The sequence below is a fragment of the Meleagris gallopavo genome, chromosome 2 (assembly GCF_000146605.3).
Source record: "Meleagris gallopavo isolate NT-WF06-2002-E0010 breed Aviagen turkey brand Nicholas breeding stock chromosome 2, Turkey_5.1, whole genome shotgun sequence".
NCBI lineage: Eukaryota > Metazoa > Chordata > Aves > Galliformes > Phasianidae > Meleagris > Meleagris gallopavo.
Window position 1 is genome coordinate 107,350,086 of NC_015012.2, and position 21,002 is coordinate 107,371,087.

The 21,002-nt window shown below is 45.2% G+C and overlaps 1 protein-coding gene across 1 annotated transcript; it reads right to left on the reverse strand.

The window, feature by feature from the left end:
- Positions 1 to 813: 813 nt before the first annotated feature.
- On the reverse strand, positions 814 to 7,514 carry LOC100549202 (opsin-5-like). The gene is made up of 4 exons (XM_031552655.1): positions 6,838 to 7,514; positions 4,682 to 4,975; positions 3,816 to 4,147; positions 814 to 2,992 (listed from the first exon to the last, which is right to left on the reverse strand). Exons 1-4 carry the CDS (start codon positions 6,911 to 6,913, stop codon positions 2,645 to 2,647), a joined length of 1,050 nt encoding a protein of 349 aa, XP_031408515.1. The 5' UTR covers positions 6,914 to 7,514; the 3' UTR covers positions 814 to 2,644.
- Between the last annotated feature and the right edge of the window lie 13,488 nt (positions 7,515 to 21,002).

Sequence of the window (21,002 nt, forward strand, 5' to 3'; positions counted from 1 at the left end):
CCCCCTGCTGTGTGCAGGTCGCCAACCAGCAGCCCAGGCTGCCCAGAGCCACATCCAGCCTGGCCTTGAATGCCTGCAGGGATGGGGCATCCACAGCCTCCTTGGGCAACCTGTTCCACTGCCTCACCACCCTCTGCATGAAAAACTTCCTCCTCACATCCAACCCAAACCTCCCCTGTCTCACTTTAAAACCATTCCCCTTGTCCTATCATCACCCACCCTCACAAACAGCCGTTCCCCCTCCTGTTTAGCCGCTCCATCCAAGTACTGGAAGGCCACAATGAGGTCTCCCTGCAGCCTTCTCTTCTCCGAGCTGAACAAGCCCAGTTCCCTCAACCTTTCCTCACAGGAGAGCTGCTCCAGCCCTCTGACCATCTCATTATTGCCCTCCTCTGGACCCGCTCCAGGAGCTCCACGTCCTTCCTGTGCTGGGGGCCCCAGGCCTGGACGCAGTGCTGCAGATGGGGCCTCACAAGAGCCAAGCAGAGGGGGACAATCACCTCCCTGTCCCTGCTGGCCACCCCTCTTTTGATGGAGCCCAGAACACAGTTGGCCTTCCGGGCTGCAAGCTCACACTGCTGGCTCATGTCCAGCTCCTCGTCCACCAGGACCCCCAGTCCTCTGCAGGGCTGCTCTCAGAAGGTTCTTACCCGAGTCTATAAACACCTGGGATTGCCTCAACCCAATTGCAGCACCCTGCACTTGGCCTTACTGAACCACATTAGGTTCATATGGGCAATTTCTCCAGCCTGTCCAGGTCCCTCTGGATGGCTTCCCTTCCCTCCAGTGTCTCAGCTTGGTGTCATCTGCAAACTTGCTGAGGGTGCACTAATGACATTGTCTGTCATTGATGAAGATGTTGAAGAGCGCTGGTCCCAAGACTGACCCCTGACGGACACCAGTTGTGAAGTTCATTTCAGTGATCATTCTCACTTAATGCTGTACCCTTGTCCAGTATTGTTCTTGCTGTAGCTGTTTATTTAACAGCTAGGCTTTCCTTAGGTAAATTGATCCTCAACTCTCACCATTTTTGCCTCCCCTCTAGAAGGAACTGAAAAAAAATCCTTTGTTATAATGATGCTATTTTTATTCTTTTCTTCCTATTTAGGGTTTCTCTGCTCACTGGTAATATCAGCCATCTACCTATGTTTGCAGTATAGATTCCTTGCTTTTTAAAACTCTAATTATCTTCAAAATCTTGTTCCTTTTGAGTTCAGTAAATTAAATTCCCACAAACTTCAACTGGAATCCTTCAATGCTTGAAGGAGGGCTCTTTAAAGCTCTAGATTAGGACTTGCTAACGTATATCAATTCTCTCTTGTTGTATTAAGATTGAAAAATAAAATCATGAGTCTAGGGAAGGAATGGTTCTCTCTACCAGCATGCACTATTTGCATTAGGCCCTTTAAGGAGAGAAAATATTCAGGTGAACTGACTTTTCTTCAAGCTAGGGATCAGTTCCCTGCTTAATTAGGGATTTCTTATGGGATGGCAAGCTAGGATGGAACATGCTTTTCCCCTATGTTCTCTGCTGCTGGAACAGCACAGCTATAAAAAGCTGCTCGCTAACAGGCTAACATGGAGCTGTCAGCCCCATTGGTAGTAGTAAATGGCTGCCAACTGTGCCAAATCAGACAGGCGCTCTGCAAATATACAGAAATGTCTTTGCTGGTGCTCCCTCCAGCCAGTGAGGAACTCAGCATCTCAGTGCACCTGCAGGATTACTCTCTGCCAGGCAAGTAATCCTGGCAACATCTTTTGGCATGCCGTTCCCAGCCGTAGCATATCTCCTCCAGGAAACAAATGTTCATGTTAGAAGAGATATCAGCCAGCAACAACCTAAGAGCACAATTCCCTTTGCCAAGAGGGTCCTTCAGATCTCATCCTGCTGTCTGAAATATACAGAAGGCTGCTGCATTCCCACCTAACCTCTTCAGACCAAGGCTGCTTGACTCCTTTCTATGCTTTGTGATTTGAGGAGCAGCACATCTAAGGGTGTAGTTTGTTGATCTCTTTCAGATATGTAGAGAACAACCACTTCATCACCTTTTCCTGGCAATGGGTATTTCTTGCTGCCTCTATGTTTTTCTGTCTCTAAAGCCAGGCTGGATGGGGCTTTGGGCAGCCTGGTCTGTGGGATGTATCCCTGCCCATGGCAAGGAGTTGGAACTGGGTGGGCTTCAAGGTCCCTTCCAACCCAAACCATTCTGTGATTCAGGAAAGTTGCTTTCTCAGATGTACTTATCTGGTAGTGCTTTGTGTTCAGGCTGCTCTTTGCTCTGATGGCTGTTACTGACAGAGCCAAGGGTCCCCAGATAGGTTGCATTAAAAAGTTACAAGCAGGAAAAAAAAATAAAAAATTAACTAGAGCTGTTCCCCTGAATGTTCGTGCGACCAAAGGTGATGATGATCTTGTTTAGTACATAAATCTATTTCCTCTAAGGTGGAAATTCTTGAAAAAAATAGCGTTGTTGTTGTTGTGCATTTTAAAAACAGTAACTGGGAGCAGTTTGAAAAATATGTACTTACAACTTAGTACTCGATAGAAGATATTCAGTGACAACTCTGCATGCTGCATTCCTGCTTATTTGGATCCGCGAGTGAGTCAGAATCTTGACGTTTGTTCTGCAGGCATTGCTGCATGTCAGTGCATTGCAGCTCCCTGGCTCTCCACCTTTGCATTGGAGGAGAGACGCGCGTTATCTCTCCCACTCCACATCATCGAGACAGAATTGTCTGCAGAGTTATCAGTACTGAAGAAACGAACTCGCCAAGCCCAGCAGCACTGCAGCTGTTTGATTTCATGACGGAAAGTTTTGCTGAAGATGTAGTAAATAAAAGGGTTGTAGGCGGTTGAAGACTTGGCAAACAGACACGGCAGCAGCGTGACGATGGGCTGCAGGGAATCGCTGGAGTTAAATATGGACCAGAAGCTGGCTGCTGCGTACGGCGTCCACGCGCTCAGGAAACCAACTGAGATGAGCACAGCCATCTGAAAGGGAGACATGGCTTCAGTCCTCTGCCTGCACAGGGCACGTGGGCATGGGCTCGGGTGAAATACATGAAGCAGTGAGCTTGTTACTTGTGCAATAAGTGATCCTGGGCAGTGCACACATTGCTGCTCCCACCTAGCACACGCACACTGTGATTCCTATGAAGGGACTGTTGGGGATTGGACTCGCTGGTCTCTGGAGGTCCCTTCCAACCCCTACAATTCTGTGATTCTGTGATTATCCTGTTCTCATCCCCCCCCCCGACTCTGACTGTAATACGCTGTGGGAGAAACAGCCCAGCCAGAAAGCACGGCTTATCAAAGGAGTGCCTCCAGAAAGCTTGAGCCTAAGCTCTTCTGCAGGAAATGTGGCATAGTGCTTACATGAAAAATAACGTTATCTTTAAAAAGCACCTGTTTCTACAGGGGCCGTCCCTATAGCTCTCACCTAGAACAGCCACTCAGTCCATTTAAAACGCTTTGGCAAGACAGGACTTCCACTCCAACTACCTTGTGAATGGATTCGTCAGTTACTCCAGCATAACTGGAAATCTCTATGTCCAAAAAAAAATCACAGGTGTATCTGACTACAAACAGCTCGCACGGTACCTGTGGCATATAATCCTGACCACCCTCCTGAAATGACAGTTTCCAGGAGTCCCCTGATGGGGTCAGAGTATGGGTGGGACATAACCACATCTCCATCTTTCACCAATGCTAGACAAACGCAACAAAGGGTCATGAGCAGACCACACGTGAGCAGGAGCAGTTCCCTGCAAGCTCCTGGCTACTGCAGACCCTTCCCCTCAGTGGGATAACTCACCAACGTCAGCTTCTTCTCCAGTTTAGCTGCGTGAGGAATTCTGTTGATATTCTGGATTTCTTGGTATGCTTTATGAACCTTCCACGCAATTCCCAAGTAACAGGCGACGATGGTCAGAGCAGGCAGGACTGTGCACAGGAGGAACATGCTCAGGATGAATGAAAAGCCATTGGAGGAGCTGTGGAACTTGCTCCAGGCTATTGTACAAGAGATGCCAAATGGCTCGGGGCCGTAGTAGCCCCAGCCGACCAAGGGCAGAATGGCCCAGAGCAAGGAGTAGAGCCAGATGAAAGTAATCAGGATGTGAACAGTATTCTTAGAGATTTTGTTACCTGCAAGAAAGAGGATAGCAAATCTATGTGGATCTCACCTCAGCCACACAGTTTTTGCAACAAGTTCTTCAGCATAAGGATGGTGGCTGCAAATATGCTGGGGGTATCCATGGGTTGGGTGAGCCATGAGTGCAGCCCTCAGTGCCAGCCTAAAGCTTGCTAAGTCATGCTGCTATACAGGATCAAGTAATCCCAGACCAGGAACACCAGCACACAACTCAAGTTTCAGAACCTCTGCTTGCAGAGAAATGAAAAGATAAGACAGTCTGGTGCAACAAATATTTGGGATCTCCATTCCCAGTAGCTAAGTTGTTTCATCGATATTACTGAGAAGTGAAAAGCCTCACTGCTTAGTAAGGAATTCAGCCACATCCCTTTAGTTGAGGGATGGTAGGAATGGTAGAGGTTTGGTATTGCAGTTAAAGTTGAGACAGTTACTGATCTGATACTGCACTCCATGTTCAGCAGAGCCCCTCCCTGAACATAATGGCCCAAATGCATCATTATGAGGCTCCCAGAGACGCAATGACTTACTGTTAGATTTGGATGAATTGGTAACAAGGAATCGAATCACAGCCATGGCACACAGCGTCATCATGCTGCAGACACCAAAAAGGAAACCCATCAGGGCATAGTATACGCAGGACGCATCTCCTCCCAGCCAAGCGTGGTTCCAAGCAGATGCAATGGCCAGCGGGTACATGCTGATTGCCATCCCAATATCTGCTACTGCCAGGTTGACTGTAAGCAGCTCCGGTGACTTCAGGAGGGAAGAGCGTTTCACTGCTGTAGCAAGGACAGCAGAATTTCCAAGGATCGTCAGGATGGCTGAAAGAGAGGAACCAGCACAGACAATAATGCCTATTATAATATAATATAATAATGCTTAGCATGCCTATGAGATGCAACTACACAAAGGATGTGATAAATGTCTGTTGTTAGACTGGGGCTGAAGGGTAGAAGAAGACAGATGTCAGTCAGGCCGTGGTTCTGCTAAGGACTTGCTAGAGCAAAGAGGAGAAATTCTGTCATATGAATAGCAGGCTATACCTTGCCCTTTCCCATCACCAGACATCCACATTACTCCTCTCCTTGTTCCATGCACTACATTCCACTTATTCACCCCTGGATCCAATCTCATGTAAGTAGCCCACACCTGTTCCCTTAGAGTACTTTGCAAAACATAACATCAAGTAGAATGGACCTATCCACCTCCATTGTTCTCTGGTAATACCCCTGCTTACTTCCTATGAGAAGAAATTGTTTTGCCAGAGACAAACTGGAGAGCAGAGCCTGCTTTGCAAAAGGACCTGTTGGACATAATTATTAAGTGATGCCATAGGGCTTTTGACAACAGTGTCAAAAGTACACGCAGCTAAACAACTCATTTTCTCTTCTCTTACAAGTGAACACTGCACCAGAGCAATGTTTTGATCAAAGGCTTTCCTGAGAAGGTGTCCTCTGAAATCAGAAGTGAAAGAAGGATACAGGAAAAGTGAGGGTGGTGAGACACTGGAACAGGTTGCCCAGTGAGGCTGTGGATGCCCCATCCCTGGAAGCACTCAAGGCCAGGCTGGATGAGGCTGTGAGCAACCTGGTCTAGAGGGAGGTGTCCCTGCCTATAGCAGGGGGTTGGAACTGGGTCATCTTAAATGTCCCTTCCAACCAAAACCATTCTATGATCCTATGATGAAAAGATTCTGTCATGTTCTCTCACAGCAGCGGAAACAGGAAGGTCGCATTTGCTCACATACAACACATTCATCAAGTGCTCACAGGCAAACAAATCAGGGGGCATGCAACAAAACTGAACTACATGCACTGGCATAAATGCACACATGGGCACAGACATCAAAGGAAAGATTTCAACAGGACGTGTGTTGGTGAAGCTCAATACAATACAATACAATGCCATGTCAGGCTCTGGTAGCTCACTGCTCAGTACGTGGGATGTTCCTGAGCTGCACAGAGGACTCTGATACAGTGCTGGAAGTGATGCCTATAGATCCCTATAGGAGCACTGTGAGATGATAGCAGAGTGGCACAAGAGCAATATCACAACAGCAGCAAGCAGGAGCCAAAGGAGTTCCCTTATTGCTACCCCATCCCATTACTTGAGCTCTGTATTTGCTTCTCCATGAGAAAGCAGCTGACATCTCGGCTTGGATTCTGTTTCACTCTTTCACTGTTGTGCAGACACTGATTTTTCTCATGAAGAATTCTACTCTCTGCTGTCAGCACTACTGAGGGGACAGGTGCAGAGCAGTGCAAGGAGAGGTATGAGATATGGAATCCTAATGTCAGTGCTGCTGCCAAAATCCTTCCTTTTGACACACAAAAATACATGCTGATCTTTCTGGTACTGCGTGCCTAACCCAGTCCAGCTCCTCTGCAAATAAACAGCTGTACACAAACAAACCACCTGGTCCGTGCAACTCAGCTGCTCTTCACCCACAAGGAAACCCTCCCAGGGTCACACCACGCTGCCCTCCCCTCTCAGCCCTGCAGGACAGGCTGCCCCCTCCCGCAGTGTGCAGGGTTGGGATCCCACAGCAAGGGGCAGACAGCTTACTTTCAATACTTGTGATGCCACAGAGGCAAACCTGCGCTGGCTAGTCACGAAAGCAAAGGATGGGGCAGCCCCGTTCTGCTCAAGCTTCGAGCAAACAGGCTGTGCAAGCAGAACTCACCTACGATCAGAAGAAAGACCCCAGCTCCATAGTCCACTACTGGGTGCAGTTTGGAAATGTACTGCTCTTCCATCATCCCTTGTGGAAGCAGGTGAAGGTTTTAAATTAAAAGTGAAGTGGCCGTGGTGACAAAGGGGCTCTTCCTCGTGGCTCGCCTGCTGCAGATGTGGGCCAGGCAGCTGGGTGCTGCCGGGGCCGGGGGACCCTCTGCTTTCTGCTCTCTCCTTCTCTTGTGTGGCAGAGGAGAAGGCTGGGGTGAGAGGAAGGCTCACCCCCCGTGGACACAGCGAAAGCTCAGTGCAGCCACTGGCACTGCACGCCCGCCCGCCTGGCAGACATCTCCCCTCCCACCCCTCCTCTCCCACCGCTTGGCTTGTCAAGCAGCTTCACAATGCACATCCCGTCCAAGTGCAATTGCTGAGCAAAAACAATTGTCATTCATCCATCAGCAGCCGTGGGAAATAAATCCAGGCTGAAGGATAGCGCAGGGAAAGGCAGATGAGGGGTTTTGCTTTACCAGATGTGTAGGGGAAACATGAGGCTGGGATGGGGGCCTCTGGAATTATGAGAGGAAAGCTGTTTGCTGCAGGGTTCTGAAGGCTCATAGCTGCACCACTAAAGGCAGGACGTGCAGAGTGCTTACAGGGCTGCTCTGCTATGAAACGTGGAGGTTGGTGGCCCTGCCTGCGGGGGGGGGGATTGGAGATTCATGGTCCTTGAGGTCCCTTCCAACCCTGGCCATTCTGTGGTACTGTGGTGGGCAAACCTGCAGGATGCTCTGTGCAGTAAGCACAGCTGCAGAACAGCAGAACTGAGCGCTGCATCATCCCAGTGACACTCTTCTGTTGTTAGTGGGGAAGCAGCCAGAGCAAAACCTCCCATCCAAATCTACGTTCTTCTTATAATACCTGAGCCCAAAGTTATTGTAATGATCTCACCGTATAAACGCTGCTGAGTTTTGCTCCAGGCTCCAAATAAGGCGTGTCTATCAGTGCACAATGCAGGCCTGGATTTTGGTGTGCTCAGTATACAGACCTGTGGTTGCAATGTCATTAACATGACTTTCAACCTGGGCAGCACACAGCCACTGCAGTAAAGAACTGATCTATTCTCAATTATTTAATTCCAGTTCACGGATGTGCTAAGCTGCATTAGCATCATGCTCTGCTTGGCCTATTTCACTCTGTCCAGACACAGGGAACCATAAGATCCCCAAGCAACCTGAAACTTCCAAAATCCTTGGGAATCTCAGGGACTCCAAAAGTCCCAAGTTTCACCAGAAAGCAAAACTGGCCATGCATGGAAATGCTGTTGCACGGGTTTGCTGCATGTCTCCGTCCTCGTCCCCTTCCAAAGCTGTCTGGAATTCACACACAAGGGATCCCTGCCCTGAAAACTTTGGGGACTTTAATTCAGCAAGCAGGTGCATCCAACACATCCAATACGGGACTTTGTAGCTTTCACAGCCTTCTGAGTCCTCAATGCTGAGCCATTGCCCTCTCAACTGAGACAGGGGAGGTTTAGGTTGGATCTGAGGAGGAAGTTTTTCATGCAGAGGGTGGTGAGGCACTGGAACAGGTTGCCAAGGAGGCTGTGGATGCCCCATCCCTGCAGGCATTCAAGGCCAGGCTGGATGTGGCTCTGGGCAGCCTGGGCTGCTGGTTGGCGACCTGCACACAGCAGGGGGTTGGGACTGGATGAGCGCTGTGGGCCTTTGCAACCCAGGCCATTCTAGGATTCTACGATTCAATGGAGAAAGCAATTCCCACCTCTAGATTTAGAGACTCAAATACAAGAGTGTTTCATCTACCAGAGGTGCCTTCCTCTCCGTTTGAAGCTGGATTGCTCTGCATCTAAACTGCAAATTTGAAGGGAGAGGAAACAAACCTTATCTGAATCTCTGGTATGGTTCTGAACGGAGGCCTCCTCCAAAACCTTTGACTGTATTTTGACAGTGAACAGAATTACTGAATGTCTCCCCAGCGCTGACCAGAGAATTTAGGTACAAAATTCAGCACTAATTCCACTGCAACAGAAGGAAATCTTATTTTTAAAGGGAACTGAGCACTACTAAGATTTAGGTAGTTTTGTTGACCCATAGCAATGTTTTACCTCAACAGTTCTGGTGCCAGGACATAGACGTAGGTGAGATGTAGTGGAGGAGAGAGGAGAGGGAATGTTTTTCCATCAAATGCTGCAGCCCAACAGTTCCCATCCTCCACCACTCTTCCATGATAAACCACTTCTCCACTAGGGCTGGCTTTTATGGAGCCAGCTCAAGTGCTTCTGAAAAATCCCCCAACACATCCCATCTTGGTCCATAGTCAGCAGAAGCACAATGGAAGCATTCATGGCATACATAAGTGCAAGGAGATGGGACAGTCCACCAGCTTTTCTCCAGAGCTCATGAAACAAATGCAGTGATAGAAATTGCTGGCCTGAAAGATCTCAACAGAGAAGACATAAAGGTTGTGAGCTTCCTGTTGAAACTGAGCTGCAGTAAAGATGGAAAGGCAAAACGTATGGGTAGAGGTAAGGAAAACACGGGAGGAACTTGGGTTCCTATCTGTGTGGAACTCCTCTCTAGGCAACTTTTCCTGTGGTCTCATTCAAAGTTTCATAGGGTTTTATAATTAATGACACTAACTCAAGACATCAAGCACCTATCTATTAGGGGCTCAGTGCTGGTGTTCTCCATCAAACGCAGAACCTTAGAATCACAGAATCACAAGGTTGGAAATGACCTGAAAGACCATCTAGACCAACCGCCCTCCCATCACCACCGCTACCACAAGCACTAAACCAGATCTCGCAGCTCCTCATCCAGACGCCTCTTGAGCACTGCCAGGGACGGCGACTCCACCACCTCCCTGTGCAGCCATTCCAGTGCCTGACAGCGACAGGTTAGCAGCTGAATGTGGCTGTTTGCTGCAGTGCTTCTTGAGCCTGGAGTATAAGAAAGTATTGGTTAAGACTAAGGCTAAGGAAGTATACACAGTGATATAAAATGAAGTTCTTTTATCAAAGAAGCTAAAAAGAGACAGATATGATGTCTGAGAAACGTGCCTTGCGGTGTGAGCATTCTGCCAATTAACTCAGTGTAGCGCACACAAAATTGTAACATCTGTAAATTAAACAATGCCAGACCACTATGGAGGTGCTGGGATTTGTCTGTTCATCTTGTTAAATTCACAGTTTTAGGTTTTAGGCTGGATGAGCTTGCAAGGCCCAAAGCCATTCCAAGGAACAAGGCAGCTCAAACAGGCCCAGGATCATTCCCAATAAGCAGTAAGAACACCAGTTTCAAAGACAACATGAATTTTAATTCTGGGAACGCGGACAGATTGCGACCTTGGTTGTGTACGGGTTCTGCTCTCATCCTGGGTGAAGCATTTAACTGAGAAATGGTGGAATCTCCAGGTACAGCCATCAGACGGGACGTTACTGTTTGATTTAAAGGATGGTCAGTGCTCAAATGCTGCTTATAATTCTGATAAAGAAAATTCTTGGGAGTGTTTCTTTGCCTGTATTACAGGGTCAGCTCACCTAGCCTTCCTTTCTGGCCCTTCCTGGTGAAAACAAAGGGGAGGGCTCAGCTTAGGGATCCCTGAACCAAGCCAGACCTTCTGCTTTCCCACTCATTGCATGATCCATCCTCACTGCTGAAACATACTATGAATTTTCTACAGGCAAGCAAAAAGAAACCAGAGGCAGAATTAGAACTTTTTGCTGAGAATTAATTGCTCCCCAGAGGCCCCACTGGCTGCATCCTCTTCCAACTTCTGTGGGCACCTTAGATTACACTGTGTGGATATTTCATGCTGGTTTAGATGGCATTTCATTTATTGTGAAACCCTGAGCCTTGCAACACATGGGATAGGACTACATCAACAATTCAGTTATGAAATGGGTGAAAGAAAATCAATGATTAAAAACAGAAGAGTTGACTGATCCCAAACCCAGAGCATTATTCATGTGTCGTTCAACAATAGCAAGTTGTACACAGTGTATTATCTTTCTGCACTTCACATCAATCTGAATTATCTGTTTACAGCTGAAGCACAGTCAAACATTACCGTCTTGACAGGCCCAATTCTGGAGGCTCACATTTCAGAATTATTCAGTGAAACTTCCCCTCAATTTAAGAAAGTAGACTTTAAATTAGACAGATATAAGAATGAAGTTCGAACAATTCCCAGATCTGAAGTGAAAGGCACTAATTTCAGAGGCACTGTAAAAACAAGGCAAGGCAGAAACACCACAGGAGGTGAGAAGGGAAAGATGGTAATGAGAGATGAAAAGGTTAATTCAACATGCCAGCGTGAAGCATATTGTAGTTGTTTCTGTGCAAGGTGTGATAAGACAGACACTAATACACTGCAAGTGGGCAGGAAATGGCACCAAAGGTGCTAACATAAAATGAAAACTTCTGTCAGGAAAAGAGAAGCCTGAATAGCACTGCCTGTAGCGTGGAATTTGATGTAATGCAAACCTGCTTGGATTTAATATGCTGGGTATCTTCAGACCTCAGTTTAATAGTGGTGTGAACAGCCCTAACCCTCTAATTTTCAGAGTTTCAAATCCTTGTTCATGTCCTCTTATGCTGGGTATTGCACAAATAATCATGAGGGGACTCCAGCTTTCAGCCTTAGAAATCTTTCAACAATTCATTGAGAATAGTTTTCAGCAGTAAGCTCCTCTGAGGTGGTTCCATCAATTTTCCTTTGCATTTTGGTCCCGTTCTTCATTCATTCACAGTTGCTTTGTGCCATCAGACCCTGGAAAGAAATTATACATTTTTCAGAACAGACTTCTGAGAAGACCTGAAGACAGGAATATTCCAGTCTTTGCCTCCTTACCATATGGTCAAGCACAATCCTGGTGCATTCTTTCTTCCTTTTAATGACAGAATTAATTTCTCTCCGCTCTGTGGGGAAGTTCTGAACCACACATCCCTCCAAAAGAACAGCTGAAACTAGTCCTTCTTTTCTTTCTTCCCTATTTTTGATAGCAGGAACAGCATCTGGAGAACTGACACAGGACAGAACAGGCTCTGGTGCTGATGTCCACAAATGGAGATTTCTGGCAGAGCATCACATGGAAGGGCAAACACTAGAGGACTCTTATCAACATAGGTATGAGGACAACAAAATCCGCCCAGTGCTTCCCCTTGTAGAGTCCATTTATTGCATTCTGCTCTTGCAGTGTGTTCTGCACTGAAGGAGAGAAAAGAGGGATTTGTTTTGAGGGGAGCTAGCTGTATTTATATAAAGGCAGTCAAAGGAAAGGTTGCCAGACTGAGAAACGAGAGATCAAAGTAATTCTGATTACTTGCAGGAAATGAGCTAAAGTGCACACTGATAAAATTTACCCAAATAGTGCAAGCTAATGTTGAGCCTGTGCTGCCTCTGGGCACTGCCTGGTTCATAGAATCATAGAATCACAGAATCACAGAATCACAGAATCACAGAATCCCAGACTGGCCTGGGTTGCAAAGGCCCACAGCGCTCATCCAGTCCCAACCCCCTGCTGTGTGCAGGTCGCCAACCAGCAGCCCAGGCTGCCCAGAGCCACATCCAGCCTGGCCTTGAATGCCTGCAGGGATGGGGCATCCACAGCCTCCTTGGGCAACCTGTTCCATTGCCTCACCACCCTCTGCATGAAAAACTCCCTCCTCAGATCCAACTTAAACCTCCCCTTGTCTCACTTTAAAACCATTCCCTCTTGCCCTATCACTATCCACCTTCACAAACAGTCTTACCCCCAAATTTTTACAAATGCTGTCAGCAGGACTGAAGATCCAAGGTGTACTTGCCTCTATGTCATCTGCTTCTTTCTTTACAAAGACAGGAATACAGAAGCCCAGGGTTGTGATACTGGGATGTGACATATGGTTGTGTACCTGGGGTTCGAGGGTGCACTCAGGAACTCAACTACATGGCACTACAGATGAATTTGAAGGTCCTGCACCAGCCATGCTATTGCCACCCTGCCATTGCCTATGGTGTGGCAGTCATCAAGTTATTTCCTTCTCTCTGCTTCTGATTTATCCCCTGGGACTGTGCATTAGTCAAGGTCTCACTGACCTCCTACCATTTCTGCTCAGGGTGTGGAAGCAATGCAGTGCCACTACTGGCTTGTGCCTCTCAGCACCATTGTAATGCAACAACAATAGCTTTAAGGAGGAGGCCAATTTTCTTTCATATTAGGATTTGGCTAATTTTATTGTTAGTAATTTCTAAGTGGACCCACACTGGGAATTCAGAAGTGCTGGGATTACTAGTTATTATTTAGAGAGGAAAATAGCTGAGACTGAATCCCATAAAAGCTGTAGTGAAAACTGTAGGTGGAAAATCGTGGAGATGCTTCTCTCGAGTGGAAAAGAATGGGATCCTTGTTCAGTCTGAAACGTGTTTAACAGAGAAAGAGGACAGAAAGATTGAGAAACAAAGACACAACAGAGAGAAACGATGATAACAAATTCTGATTAGGTGGAATGGGGAAGACAAAACCTCTACAACAAGCTGTGGTGGCACCAAGAGGGTCGTTCAAAATGACCCTGTTAAGGGCAGCACAGTTGCTTGTTGATGCATCCCACTGCTAAGGCAACTTCCCCAGCTCTTGACATTGCTTGGCTGCGAGAGTTCAAGGGACAGCACCCAAAGCTTCACCTCAACACCCTCTGTTTCTTTGGGTCTCTTTATCAAATTTACAAACTCATCTTCAGGTCTCTTTTTCAGCCTTCAGACTGTATTTCTGTGGGGGAAAGAAGCCACAGCTCAGTTGTGCTTTGCTGATAGAGTTGCCCATCTGATTATGTTTCAAGGACCACTTTGTAGTGAAAAACAAGAAAGGAAAGAAAAGGTCTCAGCAAAGCTAGGCATTGCTGTTGCACTTCTAGATGGGCATGATCCATATTTCTCTGCTTTTTAAATCGTGTTCTGTATGCTGGAAAAAATATTACCTCACTCTTAAGAGGCTGGTTCAGATTATTCTGTAGTAGACCACGCTTAAAAACAACAGCAGCAACTGTGAGTACTTTCTGCACTCAATTACACTGAAAAATCAGAGATGAACCTAGCCTGGGAAAAGGAACCAAACCAGCCCTGTGGTGAGGGCCCTGGGGAGCACTGGGTTCAGTTCCTTGCCTTGCCACAGCCTTCCTCTTGGCTGTTTGGCAACTGATTAAATTCTTCCGTGCCTCATGCCCCCAAATTAGGCTATGGATGTCAACAAAGCTTTCCTCTTGTCTATACCCATCAAATCACTAGCACATACACAGAACATCCCTCCCCAGAAGCATTTTCTATTCAGTCTGCATTGCAAACTTGTTTGTTTGTTTGTTTGTTTGTAGACCCTGTTCCCTTAATAGGAGAGAATTTCTGTATTCTTTCAAAAGGGAAAATTCTAGGCCATCATTTATTTAAAAAACCCTGACCTCAAAATTGTAACACACAATCCACGAGGTAAGTAACGAGCCATGATTAAGATACTTTCTTTACTTACTGTTTCTGTGATCCTGACTTGTGGTTACTTTAGTGTGCGCAGTTGACAGGATAATATTAATTTGGTTTTGCCTGTAATGGAATATATTTAAATAACCATCTGTCTATCACACGTACTTGTAACCCTAACATTAGAAACAAGGTTTATTTATTGGCCTCCTGTTAAACACATTATAATCTCTGTCCATCATGTGTCCTTAATTGGATTTGATAACCTTAACATTAGAAGCAGAATTTATTTCAGCTAAACATAACCACTTAAAAGTTTTAGATTGTGTCCAAACTCATCTCCCAGACCTTGACTAGACTCAGTGCTGAAAGAGAGGAGCTCTGGATGGAGAATGCATCTAATCTGAATAAGGTCAGATGCTGTTTGCGAGTGCTGATATGACAGTGAGTCACAGAATGGTTTGGGTTGGAAGGGACCTCAAGGATCAAGAAGCTCCAACCCCCCTGTGCCATGCAGGGCCACCAACCTCCACATCTCACAGCAGCCCAGGCTGCCCAGGGCCCCATCCAACCTGGCCTTGAACACCTCCAGGGATGGACGGGGCATCCACAGCCTCTCTGGGCAGCTGTTCCAGCACCTCACCACTCTCACAGCAAACAACTTCCCTCTGACATCCAACCTAAATGTGCCCTCCTTCAACTTCCAACCATTCCCCTTGTCCTGCTGTTATCTCCCCTTTCCAAGAGCTGACTCCCCTCCTGTTAATAGGCTCCCTTTAGGTACAAATGCTTGTCTTATTCAAACCATGTTGGAACTAGATCCTGTCCTAAGATACTTATTCTATGCAAAAGAAAAAAGCTACAGCAAAAAACAGACTGGAATGTAAGCATCTCATATATTGAGTTAAGCTTTTAAACTGGAGTATATTCTCTTTGTTTCCCCTTCTTCTAGAATCTGAAACTCCTCAGGACACACAGCAGCACTGAGTCCTGCTAGCTATTTCAAATGACAAATATTTTAGCCGTGTGACCTTGTCATCATTTTCCCAAAGGTGTTCAATGACCCATTTCTTCCTGTAGAAACATGATCAGGACTAATGATGTCATCCGTACTTGAATGATCCCAATATGAGTGAGAAAGTCACTGCAGTGACCTGAACAACAAGAGGAACAAAAGTTGCTGTTTTGTTGCCACAGAAAATGGTGCGTACCTGTAAGGCTCTGCCAGTGGGCAACAGCATGTTCTCTCAGGCATTCTCCAAGCACAATGGAGCAATTGTTCCCAGAAACTGAAAAGGAAGATTGGAGCAGTGGGGTGAGTAAAAGTATTGCAAAAGAACCCACAGTGCCACAAAAATAAAACTAATACTTAAACCCTCACATTTGCTCTCCGCAGTTTTCACTTGCCCCAAAATCTACAATTTTCTTTTATGTTACTTATTATTGGTTAATGATGTTTCAGGCTCAGTTCAAAAATATGGGTCTTCTTATCAGTTCTTTATCTAAGCAATACCTCTGCCTGTCTGGCAGAGAAGAACACGTAGACAAGGTGGGGAAACAAAATGAGATGGGGGGTAAAGTGGAGGATGTTGATTCTGTTTACAAGGGTGGGTGGTGATAGGACAAGGGGGAATGGTTTCAAACTGAGCCAGGGGAGGTTTAGGTTGGATGTGAGGAGGAAGTTTTTCATGCAGAGGGTGGTGAGGCACTGGAACAGGTTGCCCAAGGAGGCTGTGGATGCCCCATCCCTGCAGGCATTCAAGGCCAGGCTGGATGTGGCTCTGGGCAGCCTGGGCTGCTGGTTGGCGACCTGCACACAGCAGGGGGTTGGGACTGGGTGAGCGCTGTGGGCCTTTGCAACCCAGGCCAGTCTGGGATTCTGTGATTCTATGACTCCATCGCAGACAGACCCAGTAAAACACGGTCAGGCACCATCCATGAAACATTATCCCACCTCCATTCAGCTGGAGGTGACCTGACCTTTACAGATCATAATAAGAGATCCCAGCTAATCAGTTTAAATTAGGCATCCTAATTTACTCCTCTCTGAGGAGGCAACTGAACAGTCTGTTAGGTCTCTGACGAAGTGGATAACACTCAGATTGGATGGGGAAGCTGCTCTTTGTAAACCACAGACCAGTGGTAGCTTCAGATTAGATGGACAAAGGGATTAAATACTGATGGCTATGATAATGAAGACTGTGAACTAGATCCACCAAATAAGAGAAGACAGAAGACCTGTGCACTAAAGGAAGGGATTATCTTGCTAACATATATAAACAGGCTACATTTACCCAGCCTTTATGGTTGACTGAGCCCCTGTATTAGCCTGTAACTCACTTTGCTTTGCCAGCTCTGCTTTGAGAGTGGCAAAACACTAATAATAAAAAACAGAAGAATGGTGTTATCTTAAACTGTGGCACTCAATTAATGTATGCCTAAACAAAAGTTTAGGTTTACAAAGCCCACTGAAGCGAATGGAAAGATTCCCAATGACATCAGGAAGCTGTGAATCATTCCCAAGAGGAGATGGATCTCCAGTTCCAGTGGCTGTTCTAATCTCCATGCAGATTAGTCTTGGACCAGAGTTCATCAGGTCCGGGTAGCTATCGGGTTTGTTGGGTGATAAAGCTATTTGCTGCTGATAGGGCAAAGCAAAACCTCATTGTACTCTGAAATGGGGGTGGGAGGAGTACATCTCATCCCATTAGATATCTATATCTAAGCTAATTGCCCCTCTGCTCATTTGGTACTTAATGAAGAGAATCAGCATTTCATCTGCAACTCATCACTCCAAAATGGACATCTAAAATAGGTCAGATGACTCACAATCTAAATGTCTTTTTCTTCCAATTGACAATAAAGGGAGCCTGGGATAATTTTCTCAGATTTAGACACTCGCATGTGGTCTGAAGAATTTCACTCCAAACATCTTCATTGACAAGCTTCAAAAATGTGTTTTCATCTCTAAATCAGATGGCTAAGTCAAAATAAGATCTTAGTGGAGACAGGCCCACGTAGTTTTCATCCTTAATTAATCTCAGTCAATTCTGGGTTGCCTTGAATGAACTACATGGCTTTGCTTTCTGTAATGGTTTAAAAAAGTATGTCAGGTTTCCTCATTGACAAAATATTCGATGTACCTTGCTCAGGGTTTCAGGTTCTGGATGATGAGCCTAAAATGGCCTCAGGTATACTCAAAAGATAATAATATTAAATGGCCAAGAGGCTTTAAGTTCTTGCCACTATTTTGCTCTCAGAAGGTTCTCATCCCACTGGCAAATAGTACAGAGTGAAATTTGGTATCTACTTCAAACCTAAATATACACAAATAGTCTGGGTTCCCACTGTAGTTACTGGAGAACTAGTCAGTAGAAAGTGGGAAACAATCAGCTAAGTCTAAGCGCCTACTTGATGTAACTTGGACTACACCTTAGGCTCTGTTAGTGCAGAAAATCCCTCTCCAGAACAGCAATTTAATGAGCAGCTCCCATGTAGGCACTATTTAAAGAAGATACCCTGAAACTGCAGCTGAATTTCACCCACAATATTGGAAACTATCCATTCCATTGATCATCCTTGCCTGGAGCATATCTTGACAGGGTATCATCTCTCTGTGGTAAGATAAACAACATCCTGGGCCAGCAGAAGTGTTATGTCAGAAGATAGTGAATTAATACAAAGATAAAAAGAAGAAAAATAACATTTTCATTTTGTAGTGAATTTTCTCATCTATGTGAACACATACATTGTAGACACATATTTTAAAAGCAACACTTTTCTATGTGGATTGGAAGGTTTTTATTCACGTGGAGACTTTTTCATATTGAGAATAAAAATATAGTGTGAAACTTTGCATTTGCCATGAAACAGAAATGCTCAGTTTCAGGCTCAAGTAAACTCAAGTTATCCCTGCAAAGATGAAGCACACATTATCTTTAACTTAACCAGGAGATTGGATAAGATGGTCTCCAGAGGTCTCTTCCAGTACCAACCATTCTGTGATTCTGTGAATGCTATAAACTGGTCCCACAAGTGCCAGTCTTTGTTGTATCAATCTGATTCCATTCCATCAGAAGTTTCTTGGATGAATCCAGACACATTAACATAAAGATTCTAAAAAATTACCCAAAACACATAATGGACTCCTCATGTAAAGTTCTGCTCAGGAATCCAGCTTCTTACTTGGTACTTGTCTTCAAAATCCTCTTGATGGTCAGCAGCTAATAAAAACAAGAATAACAATGGCCATTTCAATAATAGTGTAAATCTCAAAGCACTTTGTGAACTGAACAGACTCCTCTGAGATGTGCAGACTTGTACCATCCATCAGAGAAATGCAGCTCTTTCTGGGGTAGGAACAAGACTTTTGTGCTCAGCAATTCTCTAAAGAACTACAGCTAAGGCATGAAGGCAGGCAGCTGAAAAGTGAGCCCAGTTTCGATTTTTAGGTAGGCTGAAAATGAATTTTTCTCTCAGAATGTTGCCTAAAAACTATACATAAACTTTGAAAGAGTCATTTCTATTTTAATGAGAGGCAGTGAGCAGAATTTTGCTCTTTTGCACTATAAAATGGCATGGGTTCTGAAGAGCAGTACTGCAGTATCAGGTAAGAGAACTGGTGGAAGGAGATAGCATGGGCTGTGGGATCATCTGTGTCAGTACACAACATTAACTCCCATTTGTATTCCCACTGAGCTTAGGACTGTATTCCAGTTTCTCTGTTTAGGTAGGAAAGTCATTGGTGCTTTCATTTCTCCGTTTCTGAAATGAGATCTCTCCTTTGTAACATCTCTCTGATGAGAATCCTGCCTAATGGAAGGGCATTTTGTTTTGTTTCTGACTGAACAACAGTGACTGCAGGAGAAGCGTGTCAGCGTGAACTGTGCTGCTGCTGGAAGACGTGCTAAAATGCAGGCACAGCAAATGACCCCGTAGGAAAAAAAAAAAACAAACAAAAACAAGTGTTGCTTTTGTATGCCAGGGGAAGAATAAAGTGTCTTCCTATGGCATTCTGCCATGGTCTCTGGGGATGCGACACAAGGTGGTGCCTTGGGATAATTCAGGGCCAAAGAAGTTTCTTCTTAGCACCTTCCCTTGAAAAGCTCCTTCAGTTCAGCACTACATGAAATGCATTTGTTAAAGCAGTGCTTGCTTCTGGCTTCTGATCTGTGCTTAATTACAACGTATCCTTTGCAAACATAATGTCTTTTGACTGATAGGTCACTCCAGTAATCACTCTACTCAATTAAGAAGCCCGCACCAGTTGGTGAAAGACTCAGTAACTTCTGACATGCTGTGTAACTGTCACTTACACAAAGCAAAGTGATATTTTGTCCTTCCATTCCAGGTTTGCTTGAAGACATACACAGTGCTCTGCAGCATCCAGAGGGAGAGCATTTATGAATCACATAAAAATTCCTTCCTGCACTTTGCCATTATTATAAGTATAACCTAAGCCAGAAGAAAAACAAGAAGAAAGAATAGACTGCAAACTCAGAAAGCTTTGGCTTTTAATGACAAGTGGGCTAAGTTTGCAGATAGAAGCTTCTCAGGAAATTATGGAGGTATGTTTGGCTATCTTTTAATGCAGCCATGTAAAGGTCAGCTGTATCACACACTAAGGGTGAATATTTCTTTTTTATCCATAAGCCCGAGGTTTATACAAAGACTTATAGAAGGGTAGATAGGGGAGGTAATTAATACATTATTCTAAGCATGGGCAAAAGAAGAGAAAAGAAGGTGGATGCTGTTCTGGCTGGCCTAGTTTTAATTTATGCTATAGCAATTGTGATTCTGGATAACTTCACTGACGGTTGAAATATTCATCTGATTTACTAAGGAATTGACTCTTCTCTGATCATTTTTTGTTTCCCCGTTCTACTCTCTGTACTAGGAAATCACTCCTGGTGGATGCCATCTTTCAAAATGTGTCAGGGTATTGCTTAGGAGTTTTTTACTTTGCCTGGATCCAAGCCCGGCCAGCACCTTGCTGACTATTTACATGATAGATAGACTGAGTTCTGCTGCCTGGGCTGGTGTCTGGTACAGTTAAATCTGACGGCGTGTCCTGGCAGAGAAGGATGGATGGATGGACAGCTGAGGACTGGTCACTCCATTTTGGAAGGTAAGAGAATTTCACAATATGGACACGACCACTCAGATCATGCTGAAAGGCTTCCAGTGAGCAAAAAAGCCCCGGTACTGTTTAATTTACTAACAGAGTTACTGGATAAGCATATTGGTGGTAGGTGGACGGTTGGACTGGATGACCTTGGAGGTCTTCTCCAACCTCTGTGATTCTATGACTCTATGAATAAACCTATGGGAAGGGTAGGTTGTTGTTACCAATAAAACAGATCTGGGAGCCTGCTTTGGCCATGCAGTAATGTAACAATGGAATGGATTTAGTTTATACCACTTAAACTCACTTTTTTCACCTTGAAAAAAGAGGTGACTAAGTATAAAGTGCCCACTGAGAACAATTCCAGAGCGAAGTGACTCCTGAGCTGTGCCCTGGAACTGTTTGGAAGAGCTTTTGTTGCAACATGCAAAAAAACATGTCAAGAACCAGCTGAACAATTAATACCCAGTCAAAAGCAAAAACATTTTCCCTTTTGGGTGAGGTGGCTTAAAAATCAAGCTCTGATTACCATATCTTCAGGTCAGTTTTCAATTCTAATGTCCGTAAACAATCTTTTCCATAAATAA

Coding starts and splice junctions, on each gene's coding strand:
- LOC100549202 (XM_031552655.1), bottom strand. CDS start 6,913: ATGATGGAAGAGCAGTACATTTCCAAACTGCACCCAGTAGTGGACTAT. Junction 4,976..6,837: donor GGTCTTTCTTCTGATCGTAG/GTGAGTTCTGCT, acceptor CCTCTCTTTCAG/CCATCCTGACGATCCTTGGA. Junction 4,148..4,681: donor CAATTCATCCAAATCTAACA/GTAAGTCATTGC, acceptor TCTTTCTTGCAG/GTAACAAAATCTCTAAGAAT.